General features: G+C 41.8%; 1 protein-coding gene across 1 annotated transcript; it reads right to left on the bottom strand.

Moving 5' to 3' along the window:
- Positions 1-57: 57 nt before the first annotated feature.
- On the bottom strand, positions 58-14,378 carry pgk1 (phosphoglycerate kinase 1). The gene is made up of 11 exons (XM_071461579.1): positions 14,217-14,378; positions 10,800-10,850; positions 10,501-10,656; positions 10,035-10,179; positions 7,787-7,890; positions 7,490-7,609; positions 4,916-5,030; positions 2,603-2,782; positions 2,329-2,506; positions 1,177-1,275; positions 58-1,033 (listed from the first exon to the last, which is right to left on the bottom strand). Exons 1-11 carry the CDS (start codon positions 14,279-14,281, stop codon positions 993-995), a joined length of 1,254 nt encoding a protein of 417 aa, XP_071317680.1. The 5' UTR covers positions 14,282-14,378; the 3' UTR covers positions 58-992.
- Between the last annotated feature and the right edge of the window lie 3,157 nt (positions 14,379-17,535).

Below are 17,535 nucleotides of genomic sequence, written 5' to 3'. Positions count from 1 at the left end.
ATAGGCTATGCTACCTGCAGCTGCAAAGCTCTTCACAATGAGGGAACAGTCAGAGAACAGTTTTACACATAGACGGTTTTATTAACCTGAACAGGTCAGCTGAGATGTCTCAGTCTGACGCTGCTCAGAAACCAACAGCCAGAGAAGACAGACGAGCAGAGCCGACGTTAGTGTGAACAGACAGAGAATACAACGTCTAGGTACACACGCAGATTAACCATTTATACATATATACGTGTGTGTGTGTGTGTATATACTGTATGTATACAGTCTGTTGAAGGTGGTGCAGTGACGTTCCAGGTTGGGTATGGAAAAGTGATGCAGCAATACACACACTCACACACACACACACAAGAGCCAGTGTTTAAGTTTCTCAGGGGTGAACACTAATGACTCCTCGTGTGATTTCTAACAGAAGCACAGCAGAGATCGCAACGAGTCAGAGTGAAAACATGTGGGGAAGTAAAGCAGAGCGCTGACGCCTGCTGTTTAAACCCAGATTCAGGTGACGGTGACGCTGTGATTGCTGTGTCTCAGCCGTCCATTCAGCAGAGCAGGAAAATTTATCACCTGAGCAAAAAACAACTTCCACCTTAACAAGCCATTTGATCTTTTTTTTTTTTTTGTCTTAACAGGTCTGAATTCTCAAAAATTAGCCATCAATGTCAAGTGACGACTCCTATTTCCAGGAGTTTGACTTTTTCAGCAGGTTAAAGTAAGGCAGAAGGTTTTACTTGTTGGGGACAGCATCGATAGATCTGAGGCAAAGGAAATCAGTCCCCCATGAATCACAACCGGCATTACTTTAAAAACAAAGCCTGAATACAGGATGACATGGCTGATAAAGCAGTTGTGGGTTTTTTTGCAGGGTGAGGAGGTTTCTGGAGTAAACAGGAGCCTGTCTGAGTAGCTACCCACCTCTCATACACTCTCTCTCACACATACACACACACACACACACACACACACACACCAGTGGGCTGATGGGAAGTTTAGACGCTGCTGAGGGCATCCACGCCAGGCAGGACTTTACCTGAGGACACAAGGAGAGTGAACACACAGTCAGCATCACCATTATTGAGCCTCAGTACAACGCTGAAATGATTTCAGGACCAAGTTTTTATTTGTTCTTCATCGTCTTGTGACTGAGCATCACGTTGTTTTTCTGTCACTCACCCTCCAGCAGCTCCAGGCTGGCGCCGCCTCCTGTGCTGACATGGCTGACCTTGTCTTCTGTGTTCCACTTGGCGCAGCAGGTGGCAGTGTCACCCCCACCTGGAGACAAACGCACATCGTTCTTACATGATCACAAGGCTTATTTCAAAATCTTAAAAGATCTTGGCAGTGTTGATTAGCTCTGGTTTTACTTATTGTAACAGCTGTGCCTTGTATAATGTCCACAATAATGAAATCTGTCTGTTTAACAGCTTAAAGACAGCTGTGACAAAAAAAAGATTCTACCCAGGCTTGGCTTCACTGAATGCTGCAGTGTTTTGGACCACTTGTGTAACGACATGAGTTGTGGTAAAAATACAATGCTTTCATTTTCCAAAGCACCGCAGGCCAAAGGTATAAACACGCAAGCAGTTTTTGCAGAAATAACATGAAAATAGGTTCAACCATCTCTGACAATCAATAGCCTATAGGCGCAAACACCACTACAAACAATATATAAAAATACCACAGAGCACTAAGAATAAAAAATATTATCATACATATATACTTATAAAAAGTAATGGAAAATATACAAAAAAAATACATAAAAAATTAAATCAAAGAAGAAGAAAAAAAAAAAAAGAATATAATGATCATTTAATAGATTTGATCATTATTTTACCCAACTCTACAGGAAACATGAAATTTGTACTTTTAAGCTGCACCTGTCTGAAAGCCATTTTTATTTACTCATGCTGCCTGTTTCAGAGCTGTGGTCTTGTCTGAATGAAAGATGCAGCCCATTTGAAAAACTGTCCCAGTAATGATCTGCCCTTCAACATATCACGCTCCAGCAATTTAGCATTGCGAAATCAGATGGTGGTTTCTGACAGCCTGATTAATTCTTTATTAAAAGTGAGGCAACACTGTTTCACACCTGATGTTCTGAAACAGTTGTATTTCTGACATAGTACTGCTGCCTCTGCTATTTTCTCCAGTAACCACAGGTATCGCTACATAAACCAGGACTGACACCATTAGTCAATCACTACTAGCATCCGCTCATGCTAACAGAGTCCTGGACCAAAGATCTTGACTGACATACAGCTTGATCGGTAGACTGAATAACATGGTTAGAAACAGACCGTTTCCGTCCCTTCTTGTCTTTCTTACCAATGATTGTGATGCACCCTGTTTTGGTCACCTCGACCACTTTGTCCATCAGGTTCTTTGTCCCTTTTGCAAAGTTCTCCCACTCAAACACACCGACTGGGCCGTTCCACACGATCTGCTTGGCCCTGCCCACTGCCTCTGCAAAGGCCTTAGAGCTCTCTGGTCCACAGTCCAAACCCTGTGGAGGGCAGAAGAACATTATTATCAAAATAGGAGAAAAAAATAGTGAAAAGAAAACTTTAATGACAATAAAAGATGAATCTTTTCCTCTCACCATCCAGCCAGCAGGGATGCCAGCAGCGACGGTGGCGGTGCCAGTAGCAGCTTTCTCATCAAACTTGTCAGCAGTGACAAAATCGACGGGCAGTGTGATCTTGACGCCGTTCTTCTCAGCTTTGGCCATCAGGTCTTTGACGATGGCGGCTCCCTCCTCATCGTACAGGGAGGTGCCAATCTGACAAAGGCAAGAGGAAGGGAGGACATCAGTGATAAATAAATAAATAAACTACACACTGACTTCCGTTACATTGAGCAGCCCAGCTGGTTTGTGATATGTTGACAAATAACAACAGGCAAAGAGATCATACCAGACAACATATGATAAGTTCAACTCTGAAACATACATTCTATCTCATTTATCTAGTAGCCTCAGTTGAAAACTAGTATTCCCCCTCTGGAGGAACTGTGTGATTTGGGTGAGAGGTGAGTCCCATTTTCTTTTGTACTGTACAAATGATGATGACTTGAGAGAGTCAAGTTTCCATTAAATGGCTCAGCTAAATCCTGAAATGAATCTGGTGTTCAGATGATCAAAAATAGAACAAGTCGTTTAATTTAAAGGTTCTCCATTTTGCTGGTGTTTTAATGGTTGAAAATGTATATGCAGCAATCTGGTTCTGGCTTACATGAATTTATATATCTGGTAGGCTCAGGTAAGCAATAATAAAAATGTAATTGATTCATATGAATGACAAATTGCTACTAGCAAGTAGCAAGTTTGTGGAGATCAAGAACTCTGTCTCTACAACAACCTGACAAAATGATCGAGGCTGATAACACAGGTGTATTTCTACATAAAACTCTTTGGTGCAGCTTCATGTTTTCTCACATTTCAGTGATCAAAATTTAATGATTCTTAATTGCTGTTACTCAGCTTCCTCTACACTCAGAGGCTGATATCGATTCCTTCAGTCTTATTAAGTGTTCTGTATTCCAGGTCGAATAATTTTATAATCATCTGCAAATATCATCATGTAATAATGTTTCTTTTCTACAGTGATTAACAGATCATTTATCATAAAAACGTAATGTTCCTAAATCACAAATAACCGTCCCAACCCTGCTGCAATTTGTCTGTAATCGGAAAAATCAAGACCAGAAAAGAAAAGAAATTCCAATGAAGATCTTATTTCGGCTTGTTACTGGTCAAAAAAAAATCATGTCAGGAGCTCTGTGATTGGTGAACCCCCCATTTTCTAGGAGGTCTTGCTAATTCAATTAAATGAAGCTAAATTATGGTGTAAAATCAAAACTAACCAATCACATTTCACCTCTAAGAGGGAGGGTTCTTTTATTGACACAACAGTGACGACTTCCAACAGCTAGACGTCCTGAGGTTCAATGGTCACGGTTCACCACTGAGAAAGATAAAAGGCTCGATAAGAGATTTGTTAGCGCTGGAGCGTACTGAATGCTGGTGGTGGTCAAACAGACTTGTGAAACTGCTTTATTTTGTTGGTGTCACAGCTGAGATTGAGAATCTCTGTTGATAACCAAAATATGACCTCAGACAAAAAGACTAGCTTTTGTTTAAAGGGTCAGTTCACCCAAATTACAAAAAAATATTTCCTCACTTCCCTGTAGTGGAATCTTGCCATGTAAATAGTTTTGACATATCAGTCTAAGAGATTTCTCCCTCCCGCAACACAACGGAGGTGAAAGGAATTTAAATGGTGGTGCTCGAAGTACTGAAAAATTCTCGTCTAAAAATTACTAACAAAAAAAAAAAAAGTAAAGAAACAGTGAGAAAACGTTGAATTGACCCTTTAAACAAAAGCTGGTCTTTTCAAATGTTTTTGTCAGAGGTCAAACTGAGGGGATGAACGTGATTCTTAGTCTCTGCAAAACTAACAAAACAAAGCAGTTTCCCAAGTCTGTTTGAACACCACCAACGTTCAACAGCGAGTCCAGCAGCTCGATAAAGAGAGCACGTTGAGTAGTGAACGCAATGAACTTGTGAAACACTTGGAATTACATCTTTTTTTTAAAGTCGTATGGGGATAATTTTAAATACATTTACACTGTCACAGAATGAAAAAGTCTGGTTGTAAAATGTGTATTACGTATTTACCCAGGCCATTTACAATAATTAAAACAGCTATGGATCATGGATCAAATGACTATGTGTAATGTAAAAGTGGTCACTTACAGTGATGAGCCCATAAAGAATTATCACCTGACTCTACAGGTCTCTACAGGTCTTTGTTTTGTTTTCCCACCTTCACCTTTATAGCTTTGATTCACTCCCACAGCAGCTCGGAAAAAAAGCTCTAAAATCCCATTGTACACTACATGCAGACTTCCTCACCTCCATGTTGTTGAGGACTTTGAGGAAGGTGAAGGCCATGCCGCCGCCAATGATCATCTCATTAACCTTATCCAACATGTTGTTGATCAGCTGGATCTTATCTTTCACCTTGGCTCTAAAACACAGACAGGAGAGAGGAGAAACACATCAGTATAGATAAGAAACATACATGTAGAGGAGGGGGACCTCATGAGGAGAAAGAAAAAAAATACACAGTTGGACTGATATTTGCATTCAGTACTAAACTGGAGTATGATTTTAATGAAATTTCTGGCCTGGGTTTTAATTTAACTAGATGTATTGTTTTCATGTGATGATCTGAACGTTGTTACTTAAACAAAACTCTTCACACATGTAAAACTAGATCTTTAATAAGGCTGCGTGTAGACTGTCAGGAACCCTGCATGAAAAAAAAACAGCCATTTTTGTTAAAAAGAAAATTACTTAAATCAATAATCAAACGAGTTGCTGATTAATTTTCTGTGCATTGACTAATCAATTAATCAGCAGCTCTATGCTGTTATCTCGTGATCATCACAATGCAATGAAAATGCATTCATCTGTCACTTAAACTTCCTGGACTGTTTGTCATGGTTTCACTGGTACTTGAAGCAACACACTCCCACCAGTACAGCCCCTTGCATATTTAATGCAGAGTTGTTTTCCATCTGAACTGCCACTCATTCATTTCCTTAGCTTTTAATTGCAGTTTTCTTGGGATCACCCATTTGGACACAAACAATTCCACTAACAATGATGAAAATATCTTTAACCATACTACCCACCACTACTTCAAACTCATGATTTGTTTGTTTCACTGCTGTCTGAACCCTGCAGCCATTCACTGGATGATCATTACACACTAATGGTCGATGTCCTCTGTTTGTGAACTGGAAGAAGATGATTGGCTGCACCGTTCGACGCTGAACGGATGTGACAGTTGCACAATGCACTCAGGCTAAAATGGACTCTGACATGAGGCCAAATCCCACATGTGGCCAACGGCAGCTCTGTTAAACAGAGTGTCTGTTACAGCAGCTTCAAACACTGTTTCCTCTTAAGTCATCCAACGGTGGCGCCGCAACTTGGACCAACACAAGAAACGATGACCCAATAAATATGAAACCATCTGCGGCAGAGACACTAGAGGAAGTAGTGCTCTGCCAGCTTAGAGTTTGTAGTGAACTGCTGAAAATACTCATCTGGCAGCATCTGGCTGCTGTTGTTGTATTCAACATTTTCACCTCCTCATTACTATTACAGATATATTACTGACTTTGATTTTAAACTTGTAGTTTCCGTCATTGAACTTGTGTAATATCAGACGAAACAGGATGATGTTAGCTAATTTCCTCAGCTAAATAGAGAGTGATTACTTTAGTCCTGCTTGATGACAGACAAAAAAAAGGAAAAAATGTATGAAAAGCTCAGTAGCATAATTTTAAATCACATCATTAATCAAACAACCCTGAAAATGGTCCTGAAATAAGAATGCATGTGAAAAAATGTTAACTGATGAGTAAAAATAAAGAGGAATACACCAATATGTACTGTGACCTCTCATCTCTGCCTGCTGGCTATCTGCACACTAAGTGAGCAGTAATAGCAGTGTCTTGAAGAAGGCAGTGTACTGTGACACCACAGATTACATAATGAGCTTACAGTCTCTATTCCTGGATTGTCACCTGGGTATTTGAAAAAGAGACTGCACCACGGGAAAAGGAGAGGACAACGCTGACAAGAAGACTTCTTTTAAAATCAAATGGTGTCTACAATAAAAACTGGTATTGTCATTTTTAGCTTTTCCTCTCAAGTCCGACACAGTGTAGGAGGTTAAAAATTAATGTTCCACAGGGGCTGAAACGCTGCTGTAACAGGCAATGTTCACTGCAAGCGTCTCCGTCTCCTTTTCGCCGCTCTGTTATCTTTACATGCAGGGTCGATTTTAACCACACTGGCTCATGTCTCTTAGGTATGAAGTTCATATATGAATATATATAAATTATATAAATGTTTTACGGTCCATTTTATTTGCTGCTTACTTTGTCTCAACACATATACAGCAAAACTATATCATATTGTTTGTAATTAGTGGAGGGAGACAGAAGGAAAGGTGCAGCCAGAGAGCTTCTTCATGAGCTGAACGCAATTCTGAACTATATCATCAATGTGGCTGGTGAAGAACAGATAACGTTCAGACTCTAAACACAGGGTCATTGAGCAAAGAGGTTGAACCAGGCTCAACCTTTGCTGCAATGCATCATGAACTAATCTACAACTATATCTACTGTGGTGAAATCACAATTCATGGTAGATTACTATGTGAATGCCATATTTGCAATCATTTTACAAACTGTCCAGGTATTACAAACCGTTGTGCATTGTATTGGTGCCTGATAAACCTTTAAAGCATTCATCTCTTACTTCCTGGATTTTTTCATGTCTCACTGGTATCTTTGCAATAAACCACCAGCAACACAGCCCCTTGCATTGTTTTGCCACAGAGCTGTTTTCAGTGTGATCACCTGCCAACATGTTCAAACTTGGTGAATTGCTGAAACAAACTGTTCTCACCCTCCGAGGATGGCCAGGAAGGGCTTCTGAGGCTTCTCCAGAGCCATGGCAAAGTAGTCGAGCTCCTTCTTCATCAGGAAACCAGCTGCCTTCTGAGGCAGATTCACTCCCACCATAGAGCTGGGAGAGAGGAAGAGGAGGAAGAGCAGTCAAAAGCAGGGTTCACCAACTTTATTAAAATTTTTACCACATAGGATTCAATTTGACACCTCATCCACTATTGGCCAAGCATGTTCAAGAAGAAACAGAAGAAGCAGAAAATGGATGGATGGATTAAGCAGCCTGCGTCCTGCTCACCTGTGGGCTCTGTGAGCTGTGCCGAAGGCGTCGTTAACGTAAACATCTCCCAGTTTGGACAGAGACGCCCTGAAGGAGTCAATCTCCGCCTGGGAGGCCTTGGTCTGAGGGACAAAAAAAAATATTGGACAAAGTAAGAGAAGAAGACGATCACAGAAAGAACGAAGAAACGTGCGTCAGTGGCTGCAGTCTGCATTTCACCCACAGATCCACCCATTACTAATTGCATAAAGATTACTACAATACAGTTTTCTTTTTAAAGGCTTCAAATTCTTATCACAAAAGATTATTCTATTTTTTTTAATACCATTGGACAAAATTCAGGCATTCATTGATTAATTATGTAAGTATTAATTCAAATATCGTGAGCAGCTGCTGCACCTGTTTTATTATCATCCTGATGCATGATTCAAATCAGTTTTTCTCTCTTGACTAATCTCTAAAGTCCACATTCACCTCACAGCAGCTGCTAACATAACTGTCAGGTTGATTCAAAATGATGCATGACATTGAAAACACCCACGACCGTCTATAGCAGCAGCTTAATGACATTCCTGCTGTTTCACCCGCACTAGCAAACTCCTGCTACTAGTCGGCTGTAGTGTGTATGAACTAAGGCTCAACAATTAATCAAAATATTATTAAAATGGAAATATAGCTAAAGGTAATATCTAAATCACAGTATTTTTGATAAAGGTAAAATGTTTCACGACATACCGCTATGAATGCAGCATTATGTTGCTACAGAGGTGTCACAGCCTACAAACATGCTTGTTTGGTACAGACCAGAATAAAAAAATCACATCACTGCATATCATTCAACCCTAATATGAACAAATGCTCTCTATCGCTACAGTCAGTGCATTGTGGATCAGGTTCCTGCTGCACTTTAGCAAGCAAAGGTCGTGACTGTGAGACCGGAGGGCAGAAAAAGGTCGAGAGAGCTCTTCAGTGTCGTTCAAATGTCAGACATGAGTATGGTCAGGTCACTGCTTCCCCTTCAGTCCATACTGCTGTGTTCTTACTTTTTCCTTAAATGCATGTTATAGATGATACCATGCTTGTGTTTGTTGCACATCGACGACCAAGACAACATTACAGTGTCTCTGTCGTCCTTTACAGTATCATCATATGGAGCCGGGACACACTGTAGTTCCTCTGCTCCTCTCACAAAGGTTTGACTCAACCAGTGGAATTATTTCAGCCTCTGGAGCAGCTCTGTCACTGAGAAATACTTTTACAATGAAATAAAATATAAAAAATGTCCCGGTGTGATACAGTGCAGCAGTACAGTAGAAGCCAACCCACACAGGCTGCATACCAACCAGGCCTCTCAGGACAGGAAAAGCAACACATCCAGTCAGGACAGCCCCCTGACCTTAAGGATAAATGTCATAAGGACAAGGCTGCTGCCTCCCGGGATCAGCATTTATACAAAGTCCTGAGCCTGAGTCTGTTTTTAAATCACATCTCAGCATAAAGAAAGAGATGGTCACCACTCAGATGTCAATGTCCCTTCCTCGTTGCCTCCACAGATCATGAAAGCAGAGATGGCACATTAGCAATTAGAGGGAGGAAGACTGGAACAGACAGAGCTGTGATCTGGCCCTTTACAGCTGACACACTACAGCTGTGTAGCATTCAAAGTTCAAACCCAAAAAGCTGAAGATTCGACAGACAACGCTTTGAGCTGAAGCCCAGCAGACACTGCAGCAGTCCTGGCCATGACATCATGAGACGGTGATGCAGCCCTTTCACAGGGACACTGCAGCTGGAGTGACTGTGCATTTTCCTCCAAGTGACCCAGCTGTGAGAAATTCTGCTGGGCAGAGTCTGCTGCTGTCTGTCCCACAGCCAGAGCACTGTGGTCAAGTCTGACACCAATTAGCCCAAACAGAGCACTGGACAGTAAACACAGTAAAAGTGTATTTTGAAATGTATGTAGTTTAATGTCTCAGTGTACTCTGTATTTAGGCACAGAAAAGGATTTTTAAAAAAGGAATTATACAATTTTTTTGTTTCAGTATCTTATGTAAATTTCTGACTCAAACAACACACAAACCTTCCTTCTACAATGGAGATCAAATATTGTTCAGAAAGTTGGTCCCAACACTTGCAGCACTTGCCAAAGGCATTAACAAGTTATATCTTTGCTGCCTCTCACTGCTAACTTGGCGTGAGCCACATGCATGAGGCACCAAATTCTGCCCAACCTCGATCAGAGCACACACACTGCTGGAGGCCTCACCTTGTTTCCAGAGGCGTCCTTGCCTTTTCCCTCCTCGGCGACGTGGAAGCGGAGGTTCTCCAGCAGGATGACGGACCCCACGGCGGGGTTAGCGCAGGCAGCTTCCACCTCGGCACCCACACAGTCCTTCAGGAAGGTGACGTCCCTGCAGAGCCCCAGAGGACCAGTGAGGATGATTTTTGATGGTTTATCTTTTTACAAACGTGTTATTTTATGATCCCAGGAGACCAGGCTTTGTCTTCTCGATGAAAATTGGTAGTCATTCTGTGATCATGAAATTACCACGCTGTGATCTCAGGAAAACTTTGGAGGGTTAAATACTTTTATCATGACCCATTTTTCACTGGGAAATCTGCTCTAAATATTCCAGCTATGGATTTATCGCCCCTATTAAGAAATAAAATGAACTAGATGTATTAAGTGGAGGAAAAGTGGAGGAAACCAGTTGTTCAGTCCATCTACTCACTTTCCCAGCAGAGTCTTGAGCTCAGCAGCAACGGGCTCCAGAGAGTATTTATCAGGCACAAAGTTTCCATCAGGGCGGCCCAGGTGGCTCATCAGCACAACGGACTTGGCCCCGTGGTCCAGGCAGTGTTTGATGGTGGGAACGGCTGCCTTGATCCTGAAAATCAACGAGCATAAAAGTTCAGCAAAGCCATCCTTCACCCTTTCGTCCTGGCCCTCATGTGTGTGAAACTTTTTGCTATGACCTTCAGGAACATGACTTTATTTTTACAGGGAGAACAGAAACGAGATGGACTTTACCTCTGGTTGTTTGTGATGTGCTTGTCCTTCATGGGAACGTTGAAGTCAACCCTGGAAGAGAACACCAGAGAGAAACAGACTGATGAGGCATGTCGTGCATTAAGGTTCCTGTAAGATTTCTGGGCATCAGTACAGAATGGTAGCAATGAGACACTCTGTTATACACTCTGTTATAAAGATTGGTTATTGCTCCTAGTCTGATAAACCAAATCAAGTAGCTGAAAGATTTATGATTTAATTTGATGAGATCGACTGCTGTGTTTTTGACTTGACAGCCCTGATCTCAGTCTGTGTGTTGAGCTTGACAAGATGAGCTCAATTTTTTTTTTTTTTTTTTCTTACAGGTGATTTTGATGACATGGGTCAGTGATTTTTATCTTGCACGTTAATAATTTTCCACCCCCACCCCAGTAGTAATTACAGCCACAATGACCTACTTTTTTTTTGGGTGCCCTTTGCTGGTCGTACGGTTATTTAAATCCCACCTGAAGCTCTCTGTTGAACAAACTATGTGGTGGTGACACAGTTTCTAAATTACATCAAACCTAGTTTGGCATGTCTATACTGCAATTTCTTTTTAATTACAGACTGACTTACACAGCAATTTGTCTGCAGTTAGCTCAATGTGTCTATCATTCTGGCTGATTATTATTATTGCCGTTATTATTGGTTGAGGTGCAGTTTCTAATACAGATGCCCTTTATCTACTAACTGCTTTTGGTTAAGGTTAAATTAATGAGGGAGAGACGGATGCAACAAAGCTCTCCAGCCAGATTTGAATCAGGGACGCTGCAGTTCATGGTGAGCATTTTAACCCTCAAGCTACGGGGGGGCCACATGTGGTTAAATTATGTCAAAAATTTCAAGATGTTATATGCAGCAGGAATTCAATTATAAACAGGTCTAGTCCAGTGCAGCCAGATAGTCAACACAGACATTTTCAGACATTTCCATTAGGAGAAAGGCTTTTATTCATTTCCAGTAGCAGCGTTAGCAGCTAGCATTGCTCTGCCCACTGAGCTGGCTGCACCTCCATCACAGCAACGACGCAAGCTGGCAGGCAGCTCGGGAGAACATGCTGCATCCCTCGTACTCCAGTCAGTTACATAACCACCTCCCTCCCCTCTCTGTCTGAGGACCCGATGCACTGAGACACATGATCAGCCTGCACACACTCTGCACGCTCACTGCACCCACTGCCATAATAACAGCAATCCACTGTCTTAAGTCTAAAACCCAACAGTCAGCAATTCAGCAGCTCAACAGCTCCCGTGCACAGACGAGGTTCAGCCATCTACCAACACTGTTTTACACTCTTTAATTTGTTAGCATGGACCTGCGAGATATCACTGTGTAACTGTTTCGTTACACATCATTTACACAGAGGGCTCAGACATTTCTCGGAGGCAGAGCTGCTCTCGAGGCAGATATAAACTCGGTGGATGAGTTAAATCTTGATGGGTGGAGCTAAAGAAGGGCACATATTCACAGCACATGTTCACTAATGGCAAAGTTGGAGCGTAAAGAAAAAACAATAAAAAAGTGTCAATGCTCTTCATTTTCCAATTGGCTCATATGGTACAATGTGTATGATGGCTGGTGAGAACTCAGGGAGGCAGCTAGGTTAACTAATCAAGATAACTGGGCTCCGACAGACGTCTATTTTTATGCCAGAGGGCTTGACTTTAAAACATTATCTTCCTCTTGTCCTTCCTCTTCCTATTCTTATAATTTTATCTGGACTTCAGTCTAACTTTGTAAAGATAAACTGTCCATCTGCTCAGAAAAACTCAACCAATGAGACCAATGAGGAAGTCAGTCTCTGGCCTCTGCTGGACAGATTTCTGCCAGGCACTGCCGGGTCTCTACAGCAACGTCCCGCCTTCCCTCTTCTTAATTCAGGACCAGCAGCCGACACAATACCTCCCCTGCACTCTGTTTGCAGCTGGAAGTTCACAGAACACACTCGTCCGGCATGCTATGACAGGCCCTGGGTGTGATATAAAGTAACTCAGTGCAGCACACCGTTAGTCCACACTGAGACTAATTCAACATGAACCTGACCTTTTAACACTGAGCAGCGAAGGCTGGGGGCTGCTGCCGGTGAACCTTGTCCTATGACGCCTGTTGCACCACTTAGATGAGCCAACCAAAATGACCCTCTGACATTTTCACACAGGGTGTCAGTTTCAAGTGCACTTCTGTTGCCATTGGCCTTTACAGTTTGCAGAAATATCCAGCGAGTAAATGGCATACAATACCTTTAAGAAAAATTAAAGCTGTGCATTTCAGACAAGTTGAAAAAGGACCTTTTTATTATTAAACAAGTGATTAAGTTGTATTAAATCAGGCAGCACAACATCCTTGGAGGTAAGGATGTTAAAACCTACATGGACTGCACTGCCTTTGAGCTAAGCACTGAACCACTTTGCTGCCTGTAGTTGACCAGGGATGGATTAGTCGATTAGGCAGATGATGCTAAATTAATTAATCGCCCATGTGATGAATAACCAATCAATAACAGTTTAAGAAGTTAATCAGGTAAGAATGCCAAAAAATTGACGATTAACACTACTGGAGATGAAAAAATTAGTTGATAAAAATCTGGAAGTATTTTGAAGTTACACTGGGCTCTGGGGACTTTTGACATTTTTCATTTAACATTTTAAAGCCTAAATAACGTTTCCTGATTTTCTCTGCACGTAAACACTAAGCAGTTACTTTGAAGCTCACAGAACATTAATCTAATAGATTATCTGACATATTAAGCATCACAGATGCATGGCATTTGCATAGCATTTTTTGGGGCTGAAAAGACTTGTTGAATACTGAGTTAGCTGACTGACAGAAATTATAATTTGAATACATCACTTAGGGCTCAGATTGGCATGCAGCAATTGCCATTAGTTTGAAGGTAAAAGACTGAAAGATTAGTTTTAAATATGACATGTTAACCAAAGAGACCACAGTAGGTCTGTGTGTGACGGATCTACAGGTCTTACTGCGCCATGAGAGGCTGGGCGACTGCAGTGATGTTACTCTAACGTAAGGGGCTCATTGCTTGCAGTGATGTGGTGAATGTAAGGGGCTGACCCTCGGTGATGGTAGTTCGCCTCTGGTGACTCAGTCGGTTGCATCCATGCAGCATCTCTCCACGGGCACGTAACATGGATGGAAAACGTGACAACCAGCAACTTCACTTCCTGTCCCCTGTTCAATGGCCTGAACCAACTCGCACACCGTTAACCACCGCATTAATGTCTCCTCATCAGCACGATGGGAGAACCACACAAAGTTTGTTTCATGGAGGAAGGATATGTTTCGGGGCTCTTAAATGTCGGTTACCTAACGTCAGGCAATCCCACTTCCGATTAACCGCGTCGGACCCAGAAGCTGACAGACACTGCACAGGCTCACCTCATAATGACGCGCTTCCCCTTGACGTCCACCTTGTCCAGGGTGAGTTTGTTAGACAGAGACATGTTGCTGGTTTTCGCTGGGTCGTTTCTGCACCTTCCTTGCTGGGGATCCTCCGCCTCCTCTGGTTGACGGTTAGTAAGACACGGAACGACAGCCGTGACCTTAGTCAAGTATGGATGGACACCGAGGGGGCGGGGCAGAGCGCCCTCCCCCGCAGGTGATTGGCTACGGCGGGATGACAGCCTTGTATTTGATTGGATTTGCTAGTTGTCAGTAACATTGACGTAACGCTGTATTCTAAACACAGACTGGTTCTGATACGATGGAATGAAAATCGCCTGATTAAAAAAAATATAAAACTTTTTTTAACATTTTATTGTTTTATATAGATATATAGCAATTCCATGGTCAAACTATAAAACGAGAACAATATATAACAGAACTAAAAATAATAGGAATAACTGCATAAAGCAAATCACGTGTGCTTGACCACGTTTTCTGAAGGAGTAACAATTCCTTGTTTCTATTTTGGAGATTGCTCAGGGATGCATAAAAGTTTTCCACATCGATTGAAAAAAAAGTCTAAAAGTGTTAATTATTCTTGATTATTCTTGATTTTGGTACAGTCATCATTCACACGGTCATTGGATTTAACAGATAAAAACAAAATCATACTAGCAGAGCAAGCTTTTTTTGGAATAGCAGTAGTTAAAAAATATGTAATGTTGTAGTTTAAAAAAAAAAAAAAGAAGGTGTTGCTAAAAATGAGCATACTGGAGAAATGTAATGTAATGGAAATTTCTATTACATTAAGAGGTAATCATAGCCTTAGCACATAGCCTTACACACAATGGATACTTGTGAACACCTTTCAGAACATCACGTATGAAGGTCATACTATTGTCGCTACAGATATCTGCAAGGAATAATTTCTCTGATCAGTGCCTTTGCGTCTGCTGATGCATCCTGCTTTAACGTGGGAAAAGCCCTTAATCATTTAGAAAACATGTCAACAATGACATGGCAATAGTTGTTCCCTCACCTGGTGTTAGTTCGATAAAATCCAGTTGTAACTGATCAAATGGTTTTTCTGGAGGTGGGTGAGCACTTTGTGGAGTTTGGATTTGTTGTTAGTAGCACGGATCACACAGCTTAAGCAAAGCTTTTGGGAGAAATTAGAGAATCTCTTTTTGAGCTAATATCTATATTTCACCCATCATACCCGCTTTTGACACATAGTCTCTACCATGTCTTGACTTTGCATAATGAGGAAACAGGTATTTGGTAAACAGGGTTTACCATTTGGATCATATCAGACTTTGTCATTGACTGAACAATCTGTTCTCCTCCAGGCAATTTTCTCCTCCGAGGTTGCTCTTGTCTGCAGTTCTTGTAAGTCAGCTGTAGGTGTTAGTGGTGAGTCAGGTATAGCAACTCGTTTTTGCTGCTGCCTTTGCAACTGCATCAGTTCTGGTGTTTCCCTGTAAAACTGGAGAACTGTCAGTGTGTGCCTCACATTTTCAGATAGCAACCTGTTTGCACAACAGTACAGCATCAAGAGGTGCATCAAGGAAGGTATGGTGCAGAGGAGATTGATGGCAGTGGTTTAGCCAAGATTGTGTCATACAAGGTTGTGACTGCAAAACCTGTTAGATTTTTACCAGTTGCTGGGTCTCTTGAGTCTTAGCTGTCCACAAACAGCTCCAAAACTGCAAGTTGCCATTTGTGTGTCTATTAAGTCTGGTCTGGGGGAACAAGTTTCAGTTATTACTGCAATGCAATCATGTGGCCGTCCATCAGCTGGTCTGGGGAGGAGAATTGCAGGGTTAAGAACAGTGCATCTTTCTCCAGTGATGTTTGGCATTTCAAGCAGAACTGTATTATATCTGGGCCATCAAGCTGTTGAAAGGTGCTCAAAGCAAAATCATTGACACTGCATGTGGGAAGTCAGATCAGCGAAACCTACAATGTCATGTGATGCTATTACAACCTTCTCAGCAGCCGCTTCAGCTCTGAGAAAGGTTGGAAGTCCTGCTGCTACAGAGTCAAGTTTTGATGAAAAGTGGACTACAGGTCTGTGTTGCCCCCCATGGCCCTGCATCGGTACAGCTGTCAGATACCTGCCCCTTTTGTCAGCAGTCACTGTGAATGGTCTGCTGCAATCTGGTAAACTGAATGTTGGAGGGGATTGTAGAGCTAACTTCAAATCAACAAATGCTTTTTCCTGCCTCAGATGTCCATTCAGCTATTTCATTTGCAGTGAGGCCTGTCCCATGAGCCACCACTGCTTTTTGAAATGGTCTGTAAGAAGAATTAGGTGTAATCAAAACTGGTGTTGTGCCCACATGATGGTGCTTTATGTCAGAGATGTCATTCACAAAAGTGTATCCTTCATGAAACAGATCTAAAAGGTTATTTATCTCTGTTGGTTTGTGTTGAAAACCTGTGAAATTTGTCAATTAATACTCTGTCTGGAAGGAGTTCAACAGTTCTGACTGCATCTATTACAGCAGTAAATCTTTGCAGTGCAACTTTAAACCCTTATGGAAACCAATATTAGGATCTGATGTCTTTTTCCACCCAGTAGCATCCTTACACATTTTAATCCGTGGCCCCAAATCGTTCCACCTTTTGTATTCGGCTTTGACCAATGGGACATAAATCAGAGTGTGGTACTCAAAACAGTTTGAAAAGTGGGTCAGGCAAAGCCACTGAGGGGCAGTATCAGTCCAGTAAAACCAGTCAAGCTTGACTTTCTTTATCTTGACCTTCTTTGCACCATTTATTTTCAAACTCACTATCTGCTGCAGAGGAGATGTGCGACATGCAGTGTTAGCTCTGTGTTGCCATGATGTCAGTGTGTGTGTGTCTGTGGTGACTGTTTTAGCTTCTCGTACGAGGGTGTTGTTGACAGAGTTAAGTGCAGTGTCTGGAATTCTCCACTGATGTGCACACATCAGATCCTCTTTGCCTTTGTTACGGCACCAAACTGGTCTAAGGGAAAGGGGATTCATTTAAAACTAGATGAGGAACTTGAGGAGTCATTTGTTCAGGATCTCAAATTTTTATTGCCAGGAAGCGAAGGATACATTTAACTTCATGGAGAGCCCAGGCCAAAATAACAAACATAAGCCTATCTAGAAACAAAAACCACAATATTAAAACTAACATAAAAAAATTAAAGCACTAATCTTCCTATCACACTCAGATAGCAGTTCTCCCCTATAACTCTCCCCTGTAGAGCTTCTTGGCAAGATTTACAGCGTTCAGATTAAAATCATACTGCCAGTAACTCAAAGTACAAGCAGTAACCGAA

Source organism: Trachinotus anak, unplaced genomic scaffold (assembly GCF_046630095.1).
Source record: "Trachinotus anak isolate AG129_WGS33_773 ecotype Australia unplaced genomic scaffold, CSIRO_AGI_Tana_v1 ptg000024l, whole genome shotgun sequence".
Classification (NCBI taxonomy): domain Eukaryota; kingdom Metazoa; phylum Chordata; class Actinopteri; order Carangiformes; family Carangidae; genus Trachinotus; species Trachinotus anak.
This window is presented reverse-complemented; position numbering and strand designations above follow the sequence as displayed.